Source organism: Lichenostomus cassidix, chromosome 1Aa, assembly GCF_008360975.1.
Source record: "Lichenostomus cassidix isolate B80296 chromosome 1Aa, HeHo_3.0, whole genome shotgun sequence".
Taxonomy (NCBI): domain Eukaryota; kingdom Metazoa; phylum Chordata; class Aves; order Passeriformes; family Meliphagidae; genus Lichenostomus; species Lichenostomus cassidix.
The window spans coordinates 9900654-9921058 of record NC_139480.1 but is presented as its reverse complement, the minus strand read 5'-3'; the positions used below and the strand labels follow the sequence as shown (position 1 = coordinate 9921058).

At 36.9% G+C, this 20405-nt stretch overlaps 1 protein-coding gene across 3 annotated transcripts in view; it reads right to left on the bottom strand.

Moving 5' to 3' along the window:
- The window catches only part of HGF (hepatocyte growth factor), a 58167-nt gene that overhangs the window by 14318 nt on the left and 23444 nt on the right, over positions 1-20405 (bottom strand). For all 3 annotated transcript variants that reach the window (XM_085083561.1, XM_085083570.1, XM_085083576.1), the window contains exons 6-11: positions 19797-19917; positions 14995-15113; positions 6295-6469; positions 4737-4864; positions 3236-3338; positions 1373-1512 (exon numbers count right to left, since the gene is read on the bottom strand). In XM_085083561.1, the coding sequence (XP_084939687.1) occupies positions 1373-1512; positions 3236-3338; positions 4737-4864; positions 6295-6469; positions 14995-15113; positions 19797-19917 (786 nt within the window). The remainder of the gene's footprint in view (positions 1-1372; positions 1513-3235; positions 3339-4736; positions 4865-6294; positions 6470-14994; positions 15114-19796; positions 19918-20405) is intronic.

The following is a 20405-nucleotide window of genomic DNA, read 5'->3' as shown; positions in this document are numbered from 1 at the left end:
TAGATTTCCATCATTAAGCAAATATATGTGTGTGTGTGTGTATGTGTATATACACACACACATATAGGTATGCACTCACACATATATATATAAAAAGGTGTACAGTCATATACATAGTTAAATTTCTATGTTCATGCATACACACATGCATATATATATGCATATATATATGCATATGTGAGCATACATATGTGTGTATCTATGTATAACTACATATGTGTGTATATATATTGGTGTATATATATCTGTATGTATGTATATATATATATACATATGCTTGTGTGTGTATTTAACACTAGTCTAAATAAGTAACAATTCTATATCCCCACAAATGTTTGCTGAGAATACATCCTCAGGAATTCACAGATCCAAATAATGAACTCAGAGTAAGTGAATAAAAAGTGTATTTCTTCAGCTGTTTTTCTTCATTTATATTGACACAAATAACCTTTTGCACAGTTTGTTTACTCTTCACAGAGATGCCAAAATATCACCTGAGACTTCAAATATCACTTCTTAGAGATGCTGGAGTTCAGACTGTGAGGAAATGCAGCAAATTGCCGCTAGGAATGAGTGTAACATTATCCTTAACCTCTAGAGATCACAGACGTGCATTTAAAAGCCTGATTTACCATTTAAGTGTTCTCCTAGGACGTACAGCAGAGTAACTTAGAAGTAAGAATTGAAGAGAAAGATTTTGAACATAAATGTGAATTGCACATTTTTCAGCATAAAACTATCTTTTTCTACTTGTCATCAGTTTATTACTGAATTCCCTAGGATTCTTAATTCTGTTTATTTAAACTATTTAGATTTAAACATTCAACTTTGGAGGCATGATTTTCCTAATTCTTGCCAGGAGTTAAATCATCCCATAAATATCCAAAAGCAGAATCTAATCTTTCTAGCACATATACACTTCAGCATATATATAGTGAGTTATCCTGACATTACAAAGACAGATCACACAAAGAGACTCTGAAGCTTGCAGCCCAGAAGATAACTCTGCTTGGGTTTCTTGAGGCCACAGCCAGCATTCTGACCGCTAGACAATTCTTTGTCTCCGTCCAGCCCTCATTCAATAGCTAGATCTGTTGGAAAATGTTTGACCATCTGTAATAGCCCCTTTGTGCTCCTGCTGCATAAATAAGTCTTGAAATCTCCAAGCTGGTCAAGGAACAGAACCCCTTGTTCATATGTTGCACAAGCAGCTTCTGTCTGCTCCTTCTCAGTCACACACAATTGATTCCTGATAGAATCACACATTTTCTTCTGCCACGAGTGACAATAGTAAGGTGTGCACATGCATGTGACACTGTGGCTTCACTGGGACTGCACAGCTGACAGTGCCGGAGGCATACCAAGTACTCACATCGAGAAATAGGGCAGTAATCCCAGGGAACAAGAGGATCATCTGTGTAACACCAGGGACCATGAAAATCATCATCTGGATTGCGGCAATAGTTTTTCTTCAGTTTACTAACATCTGGTTCTCTGAATATTTGTATATGCCTACAGGGAAAAAAAAATTCAAAGTGTTGAAAAGCTTTATACTATAGCCCAAATTTTCAAAGGTTAAATGTTGCTTTGCTCCACATTGTATTATTAGCTGATTGAGAAGCCTACAGGTCAGGGTTTAGGGCTGGTTAAAATCAAAGAGAAGATGAGACCCAAATATTTGCTGGATCTGGGTCTAACTTTCCTCTGGTTGGTATTTTAAGCACTGTGTGCACTGGACAGCTGTGAAGCTTCTAGATCTCCCACTCAAGCTAGAATCTCTAGATACCCTCAGGAGGGATTGTTACACTGATTAGAAGATTTCCTGTGTTGCCCTCAGCAAATCTTCAGGCCTCTCTGGGGAGCACAGGTACCTTCTCCTGCAGGTTAACAGCACAAGGGTGCATTGAATCTACAAAGTTGAATCAAAGGCAAAAAAAAAAAAAAAACCAAAAAAAACCCCACAAAAAGACAAACTAAGAAAGTTAGCAAGGATGAGCAGCAGGCAAGGAGAAAGATGAATGGTTCAGACAAACTGCAGTGATAATTCACCTAAGCTGCAAACCTACATGAGGTACTTTGGAGGTGAAATTTTGAGGTCAAAATCTGAAGCAGAGGAAGATGTTTATTTTTGGCTTGTCAGCTACAAGAATACAGGCTTCCCCAGGTACAGCTGTACTGCTCATTTAGTTCATGACAAACCATGCATGCTGCCTCTAGCACACCCATAATCAGAGAAACTATAGGAGACAGATAATTCCCCAAAGAAGCTCCTGAATGCAAAATGTGTGGGAGCAAGAAAAGAAACGCTGGTCTGTGCTCTATGAGATGAATTGCAATTGCATCAAGCATCAAGTAGGTTTATACTGTCTCTTTCACAGCAAACTAAGGCTTATCAGGCTTCTCAGAAAGCATGAGCTTGAACCTCTGCTTCCCTTACGTGGGCAGCACACTGGAATATGTATCCTCTCTCTCACCCTCTGTGGGAAGAAACACACATAGTCCAGGTGATGATTCCAGACAGAGCCACTGAAGTCTGCCTTTTGCAACACAGCTTCAAAAACTAAAGGAAACTAAAGGAAAATGAAGGAGAAACTATTCCCATCACTATGTATGTGAAATCTCATACATTATAAAGCTTTTTAGGAATCCCTTATTTTATATATAGTCCTGATAATTCATTTTACTTCAACAAATAAATTAAAGTAACTTGCCATTTCTACTACTTGAATATGAAGCCAAAAATAATGATGAAGAACAGAAATTGCAGGTCTTTCTAATGGCATTTGATGTCTGTGTCACTAGATTGTAGATTCAAGAGTCAATTTCAGGCTGCAAGGGACATGAGGTGGTTTCAGGTCCAACCTCCTCCTTGAAGCAGCATAAGCTATGAGATGAGGGTGATGAGATAACCATTTCCTGTTTCATTCCTACTATCATTGAGCCAAACTTTCAAGGACAAGGATGGGGTAAAATAGGCCAGTAAACTAAACTCTAAGAAACATCCCAAAGCCTGCAATTAGTGGTTAGACTGAACAAAGTCATGTTGTGCAATATATTTAAACACGAAGAAAAAAAGAAAAAGATAACAATAAAGATTAGGAAAACAAAGATATTAAAAGCTCCAGGGCAAAAGGGGCTACTTTAGAATCAATGCAGATGAAAAAGAGTTGCCATCTGGAGGCAGTATTTATTCAGGACTCACTGAACCATCTCTTTCTGTTTAATATGTACACACCTACGCAAGTCTTCAATATTTTTGTCCCATGTGGAGCAAGTTAGCCCAAATCTTGTCTTGGATAGATTCCCCATGTAACTCTTGCCATTGCCACGATAACAATCTGAAAAAAGAATGTTGAGACCAAAAAGTGGAGGGTGATTGTGCAACATAGAGAAGAAAACTCTTCCATCAGTAATCCAAATTATTAAAGAAAAGTGTTCTGTTTAGCAAATGCTACACACTATTAATCAGACAATTGTATAAACCAAATTGGAAGAAAAATGGAAAATAGTTTTCAAATTTGCATATGTAATCTCCTTTTGGGACCTTCATTCTCAACACAGTAGCATTTTAAATTTTGTCTTACTTAGATAAACTGGGAATATTTCTTTCATAAATTGTTGGTTTATGATTCATTTAGAAGGGTCACACAGAATATCCTAAAAGTTGTCAGAAGCTAGTTTATACAAGTCCAAGAAAAAATGGTTCCCTATTCCTTCCTCTACAAAAAATAGGCTCTCAGTTTAGCTTTGTGTAGCTTCCAGATACTGGCAACAGTATATAATTCTAGAATTAAGTACTACTTCAGCAAAATCAAAAAATCAACATTACTTTAATTTTAATTTTAATGTAATTCAAAAACTTGCCGGTTCGCTCCAGCAGAAGTCATGTTTAATTCATAAGCTTTTATCACAAGCGTTTTGAGACTTTTCAAGAGGATTGTTTAAAATGATCAGTACTATAAAGACATTTTGCATAAAGCACTTAATTTCATATTCATCAGTATTTTTACTTTTTGATAATTGATACTTTACAAGAAACACAGAATGAATATAAAAGTTTAATCCTCTCTTTGACATAAGTCTTGCAACTGCAACTTTTTCAAATTTATGAGAAAAATTGGCTAAAATTTAAAGATGGAGATGTTAATGCAGCCCGATGTAGGGTTATAGGTCTGAGGTCTTAGCCTCAGTTTATGCTATGATTGACAACCATTCTCAGGATGCAACACTACTCCTTACAGTAATATCAAGACCTCATGGGGAAAACATTTGCATGAAGATTCAGAATGGACCTCACAGGCAGATGTAGGTAAGAACTCAGAGGATTAATTCCTTCTAGACAGGGAGGTATATGCAAGAAAAAAAAGAGGGAAAAATTGCTTTTGTTAGCTTCCTATGCAATTACAAAAAGACTGTGAACCAAGATCATCTCAGCTGTGGAAAAAGGCCTTTCAAACTAAGAAGGGTAAAGGCAGGGGAGCAGATACATAGATTCACCTTGTCTAAAAGTCAGATCAAATCAAATCTTTCCTGCAGCTTTCCCTGCTGGAATCGAAAATTAAACTGAGAAATGAATCTCATTTACACCACAATGATTCCCAACCATGCAAATAAAGCAAAAGCACAACTACATAGGTATAATACAGATATAACTTCTCTCTTCAAGCCTGTCTACTTGCCATTTGGTGCAGTATACCATTCACTTAAAATCATGTTATCACGCTTTCCTCTGTTACCTTGTTCATTTGCCACATCACACTTAGGAATCTGGGAGCAATAACCAATACGGATGTTTGGGTCAGTGGTAAAACACCAGGGTGATTCAGATCCATCTGGATTTCGGCAGTAGTTCTCCCTCAAATCCCTATAAAAATAAATATGTTAGCTCGCAGCAGGGATAACCTAAACCCACCAATGTGGTCCATTGTTTTTTGTTAAGAATTAACAAAAATATAGGGTCCTTCAGGTCTCTGTCTTACTGATCAGTGTCAAGTGCAAGGACATGAGGAGCCAGTAAGAGCACAGTGTCCAGGAAAAAATATTAATTGTAATAAGAATATGTTTATGGGAATCCATTTTCAGCAGACATATGTTTTGACAGGATATAAGATTTCATTTGAAGATTAACAATATTTTCATTCAGGATTTTCCATCAAAATTTGCATGCAACTGACATTGGATACACCTGCAATATATTACAAGTGCTTTTAAATACAAACATTACCGAAGTACTTAAAACTCCCTGTATTTTGAATGGTTCTGCTGAGTTAAGAGGAACAGAGTCCTGTAGACGATCAGTGACTCATTTAAGAAACTGAATCATGGAAAATAATAAAAAAAATGCATGTCAAAATTCTATACAGCTGTTACCTTTAAAGTAAAAGTTAGTCACAAGGGAACATCTTTAAATGTCTTTTGCAGCTTGCATGAAATAGTCAAACCTCTTAAATGTAAGTTTTATTTCCTTGTCTCCTGACAGTTGTTACCATGTTCTGTGCATCTCCATATTTCACTGTATTTTTTCCATCTGTAGCATTTACTGATAACAGGTTATGGAAAGGATGGGTCTAATACTGTAATTTTTCCTGATATTTACCCCTCAGTAAAGATATTTAGTACAAACTGGACTGTGGCTCCATTCTGGTCTGCAAGGTTTCCTCTATGCTTTGTTAAAAAAGGACTGAAAGAACACTACTAAGGTAACTGCCTAAGACTAGTAGATTATTCCCATCTTGGGAGTTTATGAACCATACAGAAAGGCTTAATGATCATTTTAAAAGCAGCCCAGGTGATGCAACTTAATTTAGTAGTGAGACAGAAGAAGGATTTAAAATATTAAAGATAAAAGAAGTGTTTTCAAATATTATAAATGTTAAGTACTGCCAGGAAGATTATATTTAGGTAATATTTAGGATATATTAAATTAAAGCCAACAATCAAAGTTAGAAGTTTTTAGTTCCGTGAAGAAAAACCAAAAAACAGTTCTGGGATTCAGGTCCCAGTCTGGAATGCATCCAGGCATTTTACAATCAAATTGATGAATACCAATTGAAGAAAAAGTTCATAAAAATCCCTAGGATTTCACACAAGTTCATCTAGAACTACTACTTTGAGATCTGAAGGACTGATTTTCCCAGGCTGAGATGGTTTTAACCCTCAGCAGGTAGAGAGGATGCATCAGGACATGGAGCAGGGACAGGAGCCACACGGAATACTCCAGTGGCATGAATTGCTAAACATTTTAAAACGAAACTCTTTTCCCACTGCAGTAATAATACCCACATCTCTACTCACTTGCATTTGAAGTTCTCAGGAGTGATGTTGTGCTGGTGAGGAAACTGGGAGTCCCACCTCTGGCACTGGATCCCACTCCATATGGTGCTGACGGTGCCGCGGTAACCCTCGCCCTGTCCCCGAACGCACGTCGTTGTCTCAGCTGTCACCTCTGTGCTGTTCACGGCAATTTCGTCTGCAGACCCAGACAAGAAGTGCTGTTTCATTCTCTCAATAATGGCTAAGGATGTCAGGTTGGAACTCCACATTACTGGTGGAGTCATGGATTACACGATGCTCAAATCATGGTAATTGCAGTTCTTTGGTGAAATTGCCAACATGATTACAGAATCATTTTCTCCTCTTCACATTAACAACATCAAAAAAATCAAAATAAGTGCTAGACTTTATGATAGTTTGTCCATTTGCATGCAAAGAATCTGCAGCATTTTCTTGCGTGAGACACCTGGCCTATGCTGTATCACTGGAGGTTACTTTTTCCAATTCAGCAAATATTTTCTCATTCCCTTAACTTTAAAAAACTGACCACCCACATGCATACTGTTAAACATGGTAACACATATTTGTAGGATTAAAATACTATTGGGTTTCTCTAAAGAATTCCCAGAATATCAAGTCACAGGGAAAAAAGATGCAGATAAAAAATAATAATAAAACAGCGTATAAATCCTATTACAAATTAATGTGCTAAATTCTTCTAGAAGGGTTTTTTTATGCCTCATATGGTTAAAAGAGGGGAAAAAAGGCCCAGCTTTTGAAATCAAAGATCAGTATTCTCTACAGAGAGAAAAATGTTTTAAAGACTAACAAATTCATCAGACTCAAGATCTCTTACAGATGTTGATATACTCTGCACTCACCCTGGTGTGGGCTGTCTTGAACTAAATTCAGAAAAACAGTGGTTTTTAAATGACTCATTCACATAACTTGAAAGTCTCTTTTTATTTCTTATGCAATTTTCATAATTGCAAATTAATGGCACAGATATTGCATCAGATATATACAAAGTAGTACAAAACTAGATTCACTGCAGTCAGAGCAATACTTCTGCAATATCCTCAAAAGTTTCCAATACAATATTTCATAAGTAACTGCATATCTGTTGGTAATTGCTATTGTTCACAAGACTAATTTTAATAAATATCCTAAAACTATTAGTTGCCAGCAATAATTATGTAAATAAAGTTCTTTAATTACTTTTCTTCAAATGGTCCAGTGAATAGAACAGTATTTGTGTGTTACTCATAATGTAGTTCACTCCTAGTAACTTGAGCCAGTTCTATGAACTTGGAAAAAATATGGATCTTAAGGAAACCAAATGTCATAACAGATGGTTTTGGCTGATTTGCTGACTGATCTTTGACGTTAAAGATCATTTCCCTGTCAGATGATAACATCAAGTTGTGCAGTTGAATAATACATTTATCCATGCATCCCTTTTTCTCTTCATCTGGTTGATGTTTTAAAATCAGTGTTTCATGATCAAATTCATTTCCTGTCCCTCCTTCCCAAGGCAAATGTTGTCCTGTTTCAATGGGATTTTGAGTTCCAAAACAAAGCTCATTCCAAAGTCAAAAGGATATGGCACTGCAAGTATCACAAGAAGGTTTCTGCAGGCTGACAAATGCACTCTTTCTAGTGGACTCATCAAACAGACTTGCAGCAAGTAAATATGTGTTTAGTCTTTATACATTACTTTTTAAATAATTAGACTACAAAAAAAGATAAATTCATACAACTAATAGTAATAAATAGCTGCAATATTTCAGTTTTCCATCATAATTAATGTATGAAAACAAATGGAGTTATTTTCTAAAATAGCTTCTAAGCTGATTAGAGTGAACATTGCTATGCCACTTTCAAACACATATTAGTCTTTTTTAAAAATATGTGCACTGCTTTTACAAAAATGAAAGAGATTTGGGGAAAAACTTGGGGGGTAGAGGGAAGAGTTTCCTAAGATGGTAAATTTCAGCATACATCCTGGTTTCATAATATTTCCTAAGTAAATCAATAAATTACAGCTACATAACTCTAGCAGAAATTCTTCCTAAACAATACTGATGCACAAAAAATCAACCTAATACAAGTTGTTGCAAATACCTTATTTATACACAAGTTATTTCAACTGTGATGAATTGTACAGTGCACCTACTCTGTCCTCAGTCATGCTAAAGTAAAAGTGATTAAGTTGGTGTATGTATATCATTATGTGTGATTGTTTGTATTTTAAATCACATGCCTGAAATGAAATAAGTAATGCATCAATTGATTAAAGCAAGGCCATAGTAATTTTGAAGGGCATTCCTTCTTGTACATCTGCATATACACAGCTCATTGTTAAACCTTACACTGCATGTCCAGACAGTGACCTCTATCTGTAGATCAGATTTTATAACTTGTCCATGTGAAAACATACAAAGTAAAGGCACCAGAAAAACCTAACTTTCACATTGTCATGAATACTTGCACAGCCAAGCCACTTCTGGAAAGATTTGCACTATAATGACCAAGAGAGAAATTATTTCAAAACATACAATGTGGTTATCTGCCACTACTTTGTGGCAGCTCTCAATAAGAATACTAGTAATAAGAAGTATCACTAAAATATTCTTATTTTAATTAATAAAGCAGTTCCATTGTTCCAAAAGATCCACAGAACCCTCCCCAAATTCTTCTTGCTGTACCACCTGCATATACTACAAATGTCTCATTTTAAAACAAGAAAAATGAGACTCAAAAATATTTCTGAAATTTAATTTGAAATCCTGAGGGCCCTCGGAGCCAATTCCCATTCTGGCTATTGAGTCTCACAGAAGTCTCAAAACTTACCAATAAAGGCTTGAGAAATCCTTCATTCAGCTGGCGATTCCCCAAACAGGCATGATGGGAACATGCTCCCTGTTCCTGTTAATGAAAGTTGGGCTGGGTGTCCACAGGAACATGCAAGAGCTTGAGGAGCAGTGCCTGCCTCACCAGCCACTGCACAATGTACAGCACTTGCCTAACTTCAAGAAGTGCCCAGGCTGTCCAAGCCTACAACTTACAGTCATCTCCATTCAGTGTCGGTCTTGTGGAGACCAATTACTCATCACCCGCATACCTAATTAACTAAATTTAATAACTCTGACCATGAACATCAGATGTGCAGAGCATTGGTGAAAGAGCCCTAAGACCACATTCACCAGTTGTCTTACAAGGCAAAACCAAGATCAAGATAAAAATCTGTAAAACTGAATTCCCATCCTTATTCCAGTAATTCCTCCAAAATATAAACTAAGATCGGGAAACCCAAGGGCTTGTTCCAGTGAGAAAGACACTATGAATTAAGTTAGATTAATTTAAAATCAACAAGCAATCCTTACTTTGCAGTACTTACTAATACTTCATAATAGAAGTTCCCAGGATTTTTTTGCTTCAGTTCAACTTGTATAGTTTTGAACTGATATTAAAAGTACTGTTAAAGAAAGATCACACAAAATATCATCTTATAAAAGACAACTATTTATAATTTATTGATTAAGTTTCACTTCTTACTCCTGTAGGAAAGTTCATTATAAACAGAAGTATTTGGTAATTGTTAGCAGCATTTTGCTACTTTTGAACTTTGTGGGTTTTTGTTTTATTTTACAAATTCTGGATGACTCAGATTAAACATGTAATTCAGGCAGCTACATGAGGGGATTTCCCATTAGTAGCATTTCTATCTTTACATAGTCACTCTAATGTCCCCAACAAAAGTGCAATAATGCAAAGATACCTTTTTTTTTTCATAAAACCCTCACTATTTTGAGACTTCAAAATACATAACTTTATTAATAAGGGCCAGCTCATGCATTCATAGATGCTTAAGTAAAAAGATGAAACATTATCCAGAGCTTTATGTGTAAAGCCACAGATAGTCTTCTGAGTTCTGGTTCTCACAGCAAGGCCAGCATGAGGGAATCAGCAGGAGCCTTGAGTCATTCCACAGCTGAAGTAAACAGCTACACACTATTTCTGACTTTAAGCCCTGTGACCCAGAAGAAAATCCTCCACAAATTTTAGGTCAATGGTGAGACTCCTACGAACTTAAAAGAAGGTAGAGATTTTACTGGAGAACTCATGTTCTTTCTTGACAATGCAACCTATGTATTTTTGGAAAAAGACATAGTTGTAAAAGAAGCAGAGTCCTAAATTACATCATGAGGAAAATAGCTCCTCTTGCTTCTGTTCATGCAATGTCTTTTCTACAGTGTCAGTCAACAGAAGGAAGATGTGCCCTGATTTGTAACAAAATATTTTTAAAAGCTGATTCTAAACGTGATCAATGCAATTCTGCAAATGTCAGTAAGAAAGCTGAGTGATGTTTTGAAGCTGCTCATGCTCACTCATGCTGCCTTCAGGCATCCCTTCCTCAAGCAATAGCATTTACAATTCTGGGCAGTAGTTTAGTGGCAGCTTCTGCCTTTCCACATTTTCTTCAATGTACTATGACACAGTACAAGAATGGAAGAAAAAAACCCGCTGATTTCTAGTGTTTTGCTTTTTTCAGTAAAAATATACAAGAAAGTGATCAATTACAGCCAAGCTCAAGAATTGCAGTACTGAAGAACTCGTTACCTACAAGCTTCACACACAGGTCATTTGTTCCTGAGCATAGAGAGATCTCGCCAGGCTCTTCCAAAGTCTACAACAAGGCTTTAAATTAAAATAATTTTTATTTTGACTCTACTTAAAATAAAATTGATCTTTTCAGGTTTAGAGTTCTTAAGTCTCACTTTCAAAACTATCATATAAATGATGGAAAGGATTTGAGAAGGATCCTTTTGGAGGAAATGTGGATTAAGCTGTTGCCTAAACAGTTACACTGGACCTATTCTTTGTCTCCTTGTGAAGCAAGATGGAAAGTAACACTTTACCAGCTACTAAATATCAGTCTCTTTTCACTGCCTCCTTTCTATAAACATCTTTATCTTATGCAAATATTAAGCTTAAATGAGTGTAACTTTTATTTGTTTACATACAACGATTCAACAAATAATTTTAATCAGAACTGTGCAAACAGGCAGTTGAAATCTCTGTTCCTAAAGAACAAGTAATTTAATATTGGTGGGTTTTTGCCTTCCCAAAAGCTATAGGCACACTGCAACAGTTCATTTTGGATCTGAAGTCTCAATTTTGATGTTTCATTACTTGTTCTTTCCCATCAAACTGAGGTCTTTATTAAATTTTCTCAAGGCTTTTTGGGCTCTGGTCACCCCTGAATATTACCAGTGATTATTGGTGGCAAAAGCTAAATCCATAGTAAAGGCATCTGGGCTGATATATGTATCTTCTTTCATGGCCTCAGAACCTCTCTGATTGCCCTATAGCTCATCCATAGCGGAGCTGCTACTCTTTTGGGCTTTTTTTAAAGCAGTATTAATTCCCTACTCCTGTCTTCCCTGTAGTCAATGTCCTCATCATGCCAAAATAACAGTGATTTTCCTTTTTCATGTTTGCTGGCACTGCTTCCATTTCTTCATTTCATCCTACACTTCTTCATTGCTGTTACTTGTCCTTTTATCCTCTCTTCTAACTAAAAATTGTCTCAAGCCAAAACCACAGACACATATGTGAGCAACTTCAAACCAGTCCTGGGGTCCCCAAAGTCTTAATCCAAATCCAGTTTTTGCAGCTTGAGCCATCTCTAATTCCTAATTGCTCCTGTCATCTCTTTCTCACAGCCCTGGCTGTGAGCCACAATGTTTTATGCTGCATTCTGTGCTTGGAAGTAAAATTACAATGCCCTCTCTCTCTTCAGTCTTAAAACCATATTTATTTTCTAAACGCTTCCTTCCACCAACTTTTTTGCCGAAAATTTTGTATATGAGCTGTTGTCAGCATTTTGGCTATAGAGCATACTAGCCCTCACGACATGTAGCAAAAGCCACAAGCAGCGTGCTGCCTCGTGGTCACTCCCCAAAGAGAGGACACCTACATATTTGTATATGGTCCAAAGACTTGGATTTGCAAAGTATTTTTTCTAATTAGTATTTCTTGTAAATTAAATAAACAGTCCTCAGCATAGGAATTAAAAACCTGTGTGAGAATCCAAACCACAAAGCTATAAAGACCTATAACTCATGATGTTCTCTTTTTAGTGTTCTGAGATTGCAAACAGCCACAGCTTCAGAAACACAGACCAGCCACCGAAACCCAGAATAGCCAAGTGTTTTGGGCTCCCTGCTAGGAGGTGGGAAAACAGTTTTTTTTATGAGCCTCAAGAAAGACAGAAAACTGAAAACAGGGTTTTGATATTTTCTTTTATTATTCTGGCCTTCCAGATGGTGATTTAACAGTAGCATCAGCAATAAATTCCCTCACTGGGTTCTAAAGGAAAGCATCGAGCAGCACTGCATCTTACATAGAGGGCAATGTCATATGGCTGTAAGAAACACTGAAAATATCTGCTGGATTAAGCTTTCAAGAACACTACTTTTGTATTTTTCCTCATATAGATTGCCATATTAATTTCAAAAGAGCTACAGCTTTTTGCAGTGAAAATACAGTTTTACATGTGAAATTTCCACTGATTTTAATATATTTTCTAACTGAAGGAAAGAATTTCTAGTTCCTTCAGTGAACTTTTGCCTAGAAATGAGACAAAAGGATTTCATCACAATATAAAAATAATTACACTGTATTTTAGAGGGTTTTTAAATTTAATTTTTGATCTTTACCTTTCCTTCAGGACTCTACTATGATTTGGTAGACAAAGGTGATAATCCAGTAGCTTGCAGGAGATCTCCCACCCAATTATTTTATAAGGCTGAGGCCAGACTGTAGATACTGAAAGTTGCATGGGGTGTAAGTTTACGTGACCAACAAAGCCAGATGTGAATCCTCAGAACACTGACACATCAGCTCAGGAAATGCCAAAGGATAAAGGTTTATAAAAGTTGCATTTGTGAAACAGTCAGCTGTAACTTAGGAATATTTTTTTCGTAATAAAAACATATTTACCAGGGGAAAAGAACAGTTCTAGTATGCTACACATGATTCATACATTATCTAATAAGTGGAGAAGTGTAGGAAGCACAGTTTAGTTTAAAAAAAGACAAACCACAAACCAAAACAAAACCCAAACCAATACAAGCCAAAAATCCAAAGCAACAGTTCCTTACTTGAGTAACTAAAAAATTGAAAGATTATTCAGTTGCATAGCAAAACAAGTCTGTGCTTGCAAAGGGGAAAGACTGAGTTTTCCCCTTTATCAAAGATTATCAGTAAGTCTAGATACCATGACATGAATTAGTACTGTAGTTCCCAGGTAAGACTTTAGACATGGGTGTGACTTAATGGGAACCTGACCCAAAACAAGCAGTGATCCTGATAAGTTTCTTCTGTCTCTGGAGAACCTGATTAGACATTGACCAAAGTATCAAATTAACTTTGCCTTTTATGCAGTGGAATAATGTTGATAATTTGACTACCTTTTACTGGAATTGCAATGACATAAAATAAAGTCAAATTACTTGGCATCGGGAGGTACATTAAGAGTATTTTTACTCAACCCTTGGATTTCAAAAATTGAACAATTGATTAGACCTGACTGAATCTCCAAGACATTAGACTGGCCAAAGCTAAAAACAACCAAGGAGCAAAAATTCAGAACTATTGGCATTTCAGGCAGAAAATACAGCATAATTTGCTTGGTAAGAATTCTAAGTGAAGATGAAGAATGCCACGCTTCCCCCTTTAGGCAGCAATTGCTCACAAATACAGCTTTATGCCAGAGCTATTACCTCTTCCCCTGCCACCCTCCCCAGTATCTAAAGTATGTCTCAACAAAACGAATTTTTCAATCTGCCTTATCTCCAGTATTACCATAAACGTTTAGCAAAATTGTTCCACACAAATTTTCAAGGAAGGTCCAGGAGTTATATCTTCCTCATTGTCCCTTTACTTCTCATTTAAGACATCTAATTATCAGTAAAATAGAACTGTCAGAGCTATCACCAAAGTTAAGATGATCTGGGCTTTGAAGACAGAACATACTGCAGAATGCTCTAAAATGCCAAAGTAAAGCTTCTCAAAATGAGCATCCAATAACTGTGCACCTTAATGTCACTTTGATTCAATTCCTTGTCTCTAAAGTGTGGTTAACAAATGCCACCATCTCGTAGCTGATGGATGAAAAGAAATTAATTGCCTGTGGAGTGCTTTGATATGGAGTGCTGAATAATACAGAGAGACGACGAAATTAATAATTCTGTCTTCAGCACAAGAGTGAATAATGTGCAGGACCCAAGGCCTCGAACTGCAAAGCAGTGAAGAGCTGTTGGCAGAGGACACTGAGTAGGGATGGTGTGTGTGTGCACTGAATGATATTTGATACTCTCAAATGATAATGCAAATGTCCAGCATGGCCAAACTAATACTGTACTTGAGATCCTCATGATTTTGTTGCCTCACTTATTTAGTTCTTGGTTTTCCTACATTTTAATGCAATTGATAGTATGTAAGATATACACATAATCCAGTGGTAAGTAACACACAACTCTTCTTTTCTGTCCAGATTAAATATTAAGTGTTTATAGGAGACCCTCTTTGAAAGCTACATTTAAAAGCCAGTGAAGGGCAATGAATGAACTAGCGGTGGTCCTATAGTGCTTGAAATATCTGTGTCCAGATTTTGGAAAGGAAAAGGAAGTAATAAATTTTGCTTGAACTCACCACACGTTTTAATTGCACAGAACTCCCAGGGGGTGTTAGGGTCAAGAGTGTAGCACCATGGTCTCAGCTTGCCATCGGGATTGCGGCAGTAATTATCATCAAAGCCCTTGTCAGGATATCTGCAAACCACAATGAGAAACGCGTCAGGGAAGTCTTCCTGGCAGCACTGCATTGGCTTCTACCTTCTTAAAGGACAAATTTCTGCAAACAAGAACCGGTTCCTATTAACCTTGGGTCTGATCCTGTAGGATGGATGCAAATACTCTTTTAATGCTGTTAGAAAGTTAATAACATACAAACACTTTCCAAATATGCAGCAGAATCAGACCTCCATGGAGGGGACTCCCTGCTGGGCTAATGCACAGGGTACCGGATGGGGTAACTCCACTAATTACTAAACTTTTGCTCTTGTGTCTGTCAACTGATGACCAGACACTTAAGCCAATCGTTTTTTTGAAACAGACCAATTAAGAGCGGATTATCTAAATACTGCCTGCCATGCCGGACTCATTAGGAAAGCAGGTTCTTCAGTGCAACAGCCCTGGGTTCAAACTGGAAGCTATTTTGAGCAGCTATACGACTAATGATAGCTCCATTTGTGTAACAGAGCTCATTTTTGGTCATGCCCTCAATTCAAGTATTGGGGGACAGAAGGAGAAAAATAAGGAAATAACTTCCATCTCACTTTATCTCATTAAGTTTTGATACCATTGTGCTATTTAAATGTTTCCACTTTCCTACAGCCATCACTGACAATCAGACAGATGTCCAAGATAAGTAGGATTTTTTTTGTATAAATACATGATACTAACAACTGTAAACTTGAAGGAGATAAATGCATTGCATTTTTTTTCTCTAGTGAATACAAATTGCCTTGGCCTTCCAGTTTTATTGAAATGTGTTTGCAAAAGAAACAAAAAGTAGATTCAGCCCTGAGGGAAACATGAAAAGTATGTAAGAGAACAATAAAGTTAACTACCTGGGAACCTGAATCCATTTACAACTGCAAGCAGATGTGCTTCACACAGCCAGAGGAAAATATGATTTAGAAGTATATGTTTTTGCTAGGATGCTTTTTCTGTGAAATGATCATGCTAATTTTGACTCATGTGCTACTTGATCTCCCATTTCATAGAAAAATTCAGGCTCCTTCAACTATACAAGGGATGGGGACAAGATTTAAGAAGAATTAGAAAAAAAAAATCACAAAAAAACCATCAAGGAGAAACCTCACCAAACTGAGAATTCAATGGCAGTCAAGAACATGGTAGCTTCAGATATAGCAGCAGTACCCTCTTTTCTTCTAGGTATAAGACAAACTGTAAAGGAACAAGTTGTGCCCAAGGACGTCCCAAGAAAATAGCTAATGGGCTAATAATACAACAGAAAACGAGATGGTTTTGGCCACCCAGGAGGCACAGTGATGAGCTTTGATGCTGGTGGAACATGTTCCATGTCAAACAGCATGGAGAGTGCATGTCACCACCCAAGATCCAAGGTGAGTCCAGGAATGGCAAAGTATCTTCAGCCATAGCTCACAAAAATCATTTGAAACAACTGAGGATGTAAAGAATCCACATTCTAGAATACAAATGTCTGTCTTAGCACTGAATGCTCCATCCTTCCCAATACTATTTGGCATGTTCCCTCAGTATGTCAAAAATGTGTTATTTTCTAACTAAACCTTAGGTAGAGATGCTCTTCCAGGGTCAAGCTCTGAGTGTCCTTGTGGGATGGAGTAGTGCCTGTGAGCCATATCTTTCACCTGCTAACTACCTGTCCCTTTCTAGAGCAAAACCAGCCTTCCCAGTCAATGGTTCTTCCTTCAATATTCAGGGAGGTTTGGGAGGCTTCTGCCTTCGTTCAGACCCAGCAAACAACAATTCCTATTAGAAAGGCCAACTAACACCTTTAAGAAACGAGTATTAGCAATAAGATAAACAACAACAGGACTTCAAACTGTTCCACACAACTGAACAGTGAGGCTATGCAGGATTCCCTGAGAGGTTGTCTCTTTAGTGTGCACACTCCTCCTTCCCCCATACATTTGGGCACAGACCCTTTTCTTAGACCCAAGAAAGAGTCTGAGGTTTTAGAGACCTTTCAGATCTCTACATACTTTCTTTTTTCCCCCTTGAAACAGCAGTAGCTGTACTTCATTGCCAAAACTGAAACAAAGCATCAAGATGCATATCTGGTGTCAAAATCAAGACTTTATCTCTGTTTCTAGAGAACAGGGAGGAGAGTATTAGCCAAGGAGATAACATTTATTCTTTTTAAAGAGACAGATGCTGATCGCTATCTAAAGCTCTTCACCAATATTCCTGTTTCCCCTTTGTTTTGTTTTAATAGACATGTAGGACAGGAAACTTGATTTTTTCATAAAGTAAATTTTCATACAAAAGCTGTAAACCAGGGTACTAAAAAGGTTACCTGCAGTTATTCACCTCCTATGCTGCACTTCAACTCCACTTTCCTCCACATAATAAATATTTTCACAGGATATTTGAGTTTGAGCAGAAAAGGAGAAAAACTTCTCCCCCCTATGCTGCTCTATGCCCAAGACATTATCCTCAGTGGTCTTCCTTCCATACTGAGGCATAACTTTTTGTGAGTACACAAGAGAAGCAGAGTTTCAGAATATAATTCTGCATCCACTAATAGCTAAAAATGGGCTGTGCAGGAGCTCTTTGAGTGGATTCCTTCTGCTAGCTTCAATCTCATCTAAGCAAACAGTAAGCAGCCTCAGTAACTGATTTCTGAGGGGAATAAATGTGGAACAATTCACTGAGGTGACAAAAAAGAAAAGTGAGTTATATTCACCCCAAGCTAAAAGCACTGTCCAACAGCAGGTAGACTAGAGCATTTGAAAAGATTACCATCTTTACTTCCTTTTCTTCATCAATGCAACTGATAAAGCCATAACTGAAAATAGGTTTAAATCTTTTGGGATAGTCCTTCCTGGTTTCCAGGTTATTTATATTACACCTGGACGATATACTGTAAGAGTTTCTGGAGATTGTTGTATTTTGATGGGTCATTTGTTCCAGACATCTTCTCTTGTTTTCAATTTTCATGACTATTAAAAAAAACCCAAGCAAACCAAAGCCCACAACATTTTAAAAATCTGTTATAATCAAAATATAATTTTTACTACCTTTAGTGACCATTCAAGGAGCTAAATAACATCAGTGTATCAGAAATACACAGGACTACTTTACTCTTCTGAAAGCCCATACAGATCAGTTCAATCTGGATGGGCTGCTTTTTGATTTAAAAAAAAGCACTTTATTACAGTCTAAAGACTCTCAAGAAAGATGTTCTCTGAAGGAAATATTTCAAAGAGAAAGATGATTGTTTGTAAGACTGTGGTTAGTCTTAAAAGTCATTTTGAAAACAATCAGAAATTAATGGAAAAAAAGAAATTTCCTCCTGACAGTAAAATTATTATTGTTTGTACCCAGGAGTTCTATAAATGTTTCACTCCCAAGGAACAAAACTCTTTCTGTGACTTATTCTAGAATGCACAGTAAGTGCATGGCAAAACTCAGAAACAGATTATCTTCAGCCCCACTCTGCTAATACAAAATATTTATTGTGGCAGAACAATGGGATAGCCTGCTATTATTCATGAAGCACATCATCCAAGCCAAGGGAAGAAAAGAGATTATACCACATAAACTCCAAAACTGCAGATCCTCAGTATTTTGCTGAATAATCAGACTTTCTAAAATCTACCAGTAGCCATATTTCTCAGTATAAAAATACTGCTTTATATAGTGAAACACTCTAACATATATACTTCCAGTGGAAGGTCTTAATCATTCTGGTTTTGTTGATTCTTGCAGTTTCATCTGGCACTTTAAGTTTATTCAAAACAATATATAAATTGAGTTAACCCAAAATCTGGAATAAAACTAAAATGATACTGTAGCTCAGTTTGAGATGAACACAGAGAGCCCCTCCTCTGTGGCCTAACCCCTGCCCACCCCCTCCCTCCCACACACTTTCAAAAGTGTGTATTATAGATCACCCTTTGTAGTTGGGTGAATTTAGCCCTCTAGGACAAACCCTAACAGGGATGAAATTTGTCTTGCTATTTCTGACTCAACTTTTGGCACTAGGTATCTGTGCCTAAATTAAAAAAAAACAAAAAAGGTCTAAGAAAGAAATCCATGTCCATAAAATGCTAAACAGAATTATTAACTCCTTTCCCAGGCTGAAAAAAACAGATGTAGAGGACAAACACTTTGGCCAAACAAATTGGATTCTTAAATGTGATTATAATGGAAGATCACCTACAGTTTTAAAGCTGCTCCCTGTTGTAAAAAAGAGGATATTGTTATTTGACAATATTGCAAGTTTATATTAATTAATGGCGTCAAGAATTCTAACAAAAAATTATTACTTTTAATCATTATTTGTTATGTGATTACTTGAAGATATTTTAAGCTGACTGCAGCTGCATATCAATATATAGAGAAATATTCAGAGGATATTTACTTACTGTCAATGAAGGCAGAGAGGAAATTTTGATCAGTTAAAGCAGTAGCTGCACATCACTACATTAAACAGGCACAGGATGAAACCAGAAATGCACAAAAGAGCCTCTACTCCCCATCCTGTCTCTCCATCCTGACAGTAGCCAGCCTCCACCATGGGCCAGGAGCCCAAGCATCTAAAACTGGTGACCTCCATAAATTTCAGTTGAGCTAACGCTAGTTTTGCTCAACTGGTTCCAGAATGTGTGCAATTTTCAAATTATGACCACATGGTCTAGCTTGGGGGGGAGGAGAGGTTACCTCTCTGGACGAAATTTGTGCTTGTGTGGTCTCTGAAGATCCCAGCGCTGACACTCCTTGCCCGTCTCGGTGTGATCCATTGGCCCTCTGTAACTCTCTCCATTGCAGGTCATGCATTCAACTAGGAAAAAAAAAAAAAAATAGACTCTAGTCGTTTTTTTACATTGATTATTTGTGCCACCAAAAAAAAAAAAAAAAAACCCCAAACCAAAAAAACTCAAAAACAAACAAAAAAAAATCAAAACCAAAAGAAAACAAAACCAAAACCAAAAACACAAACAAAAAAACTAAACAACAAAAAAACCCAAACAAAACAAAACAGAAAAAAAAGAACCCCCAACATGTCCCTACTCTTATATATTAAAACCAACCTAAAAAGGTATTAAAATATAATGAAACCAACCTAAAGAGGTATTTTATTGGGTTGATATGTGCAATGCCCTTTGGAATATAATTAAATCTGTTAGAGCTAATCCAGATGCTTAAATTTTATATCACTTTATAGGACACTTGCAGTTTTGAAGCAGTTACTGGTGAGCTGCTGGAGGCATTCATGTCCTTATTAGATTTTTACTAACCTTACTTATGGTTAGTAACAGAGAGAGACAC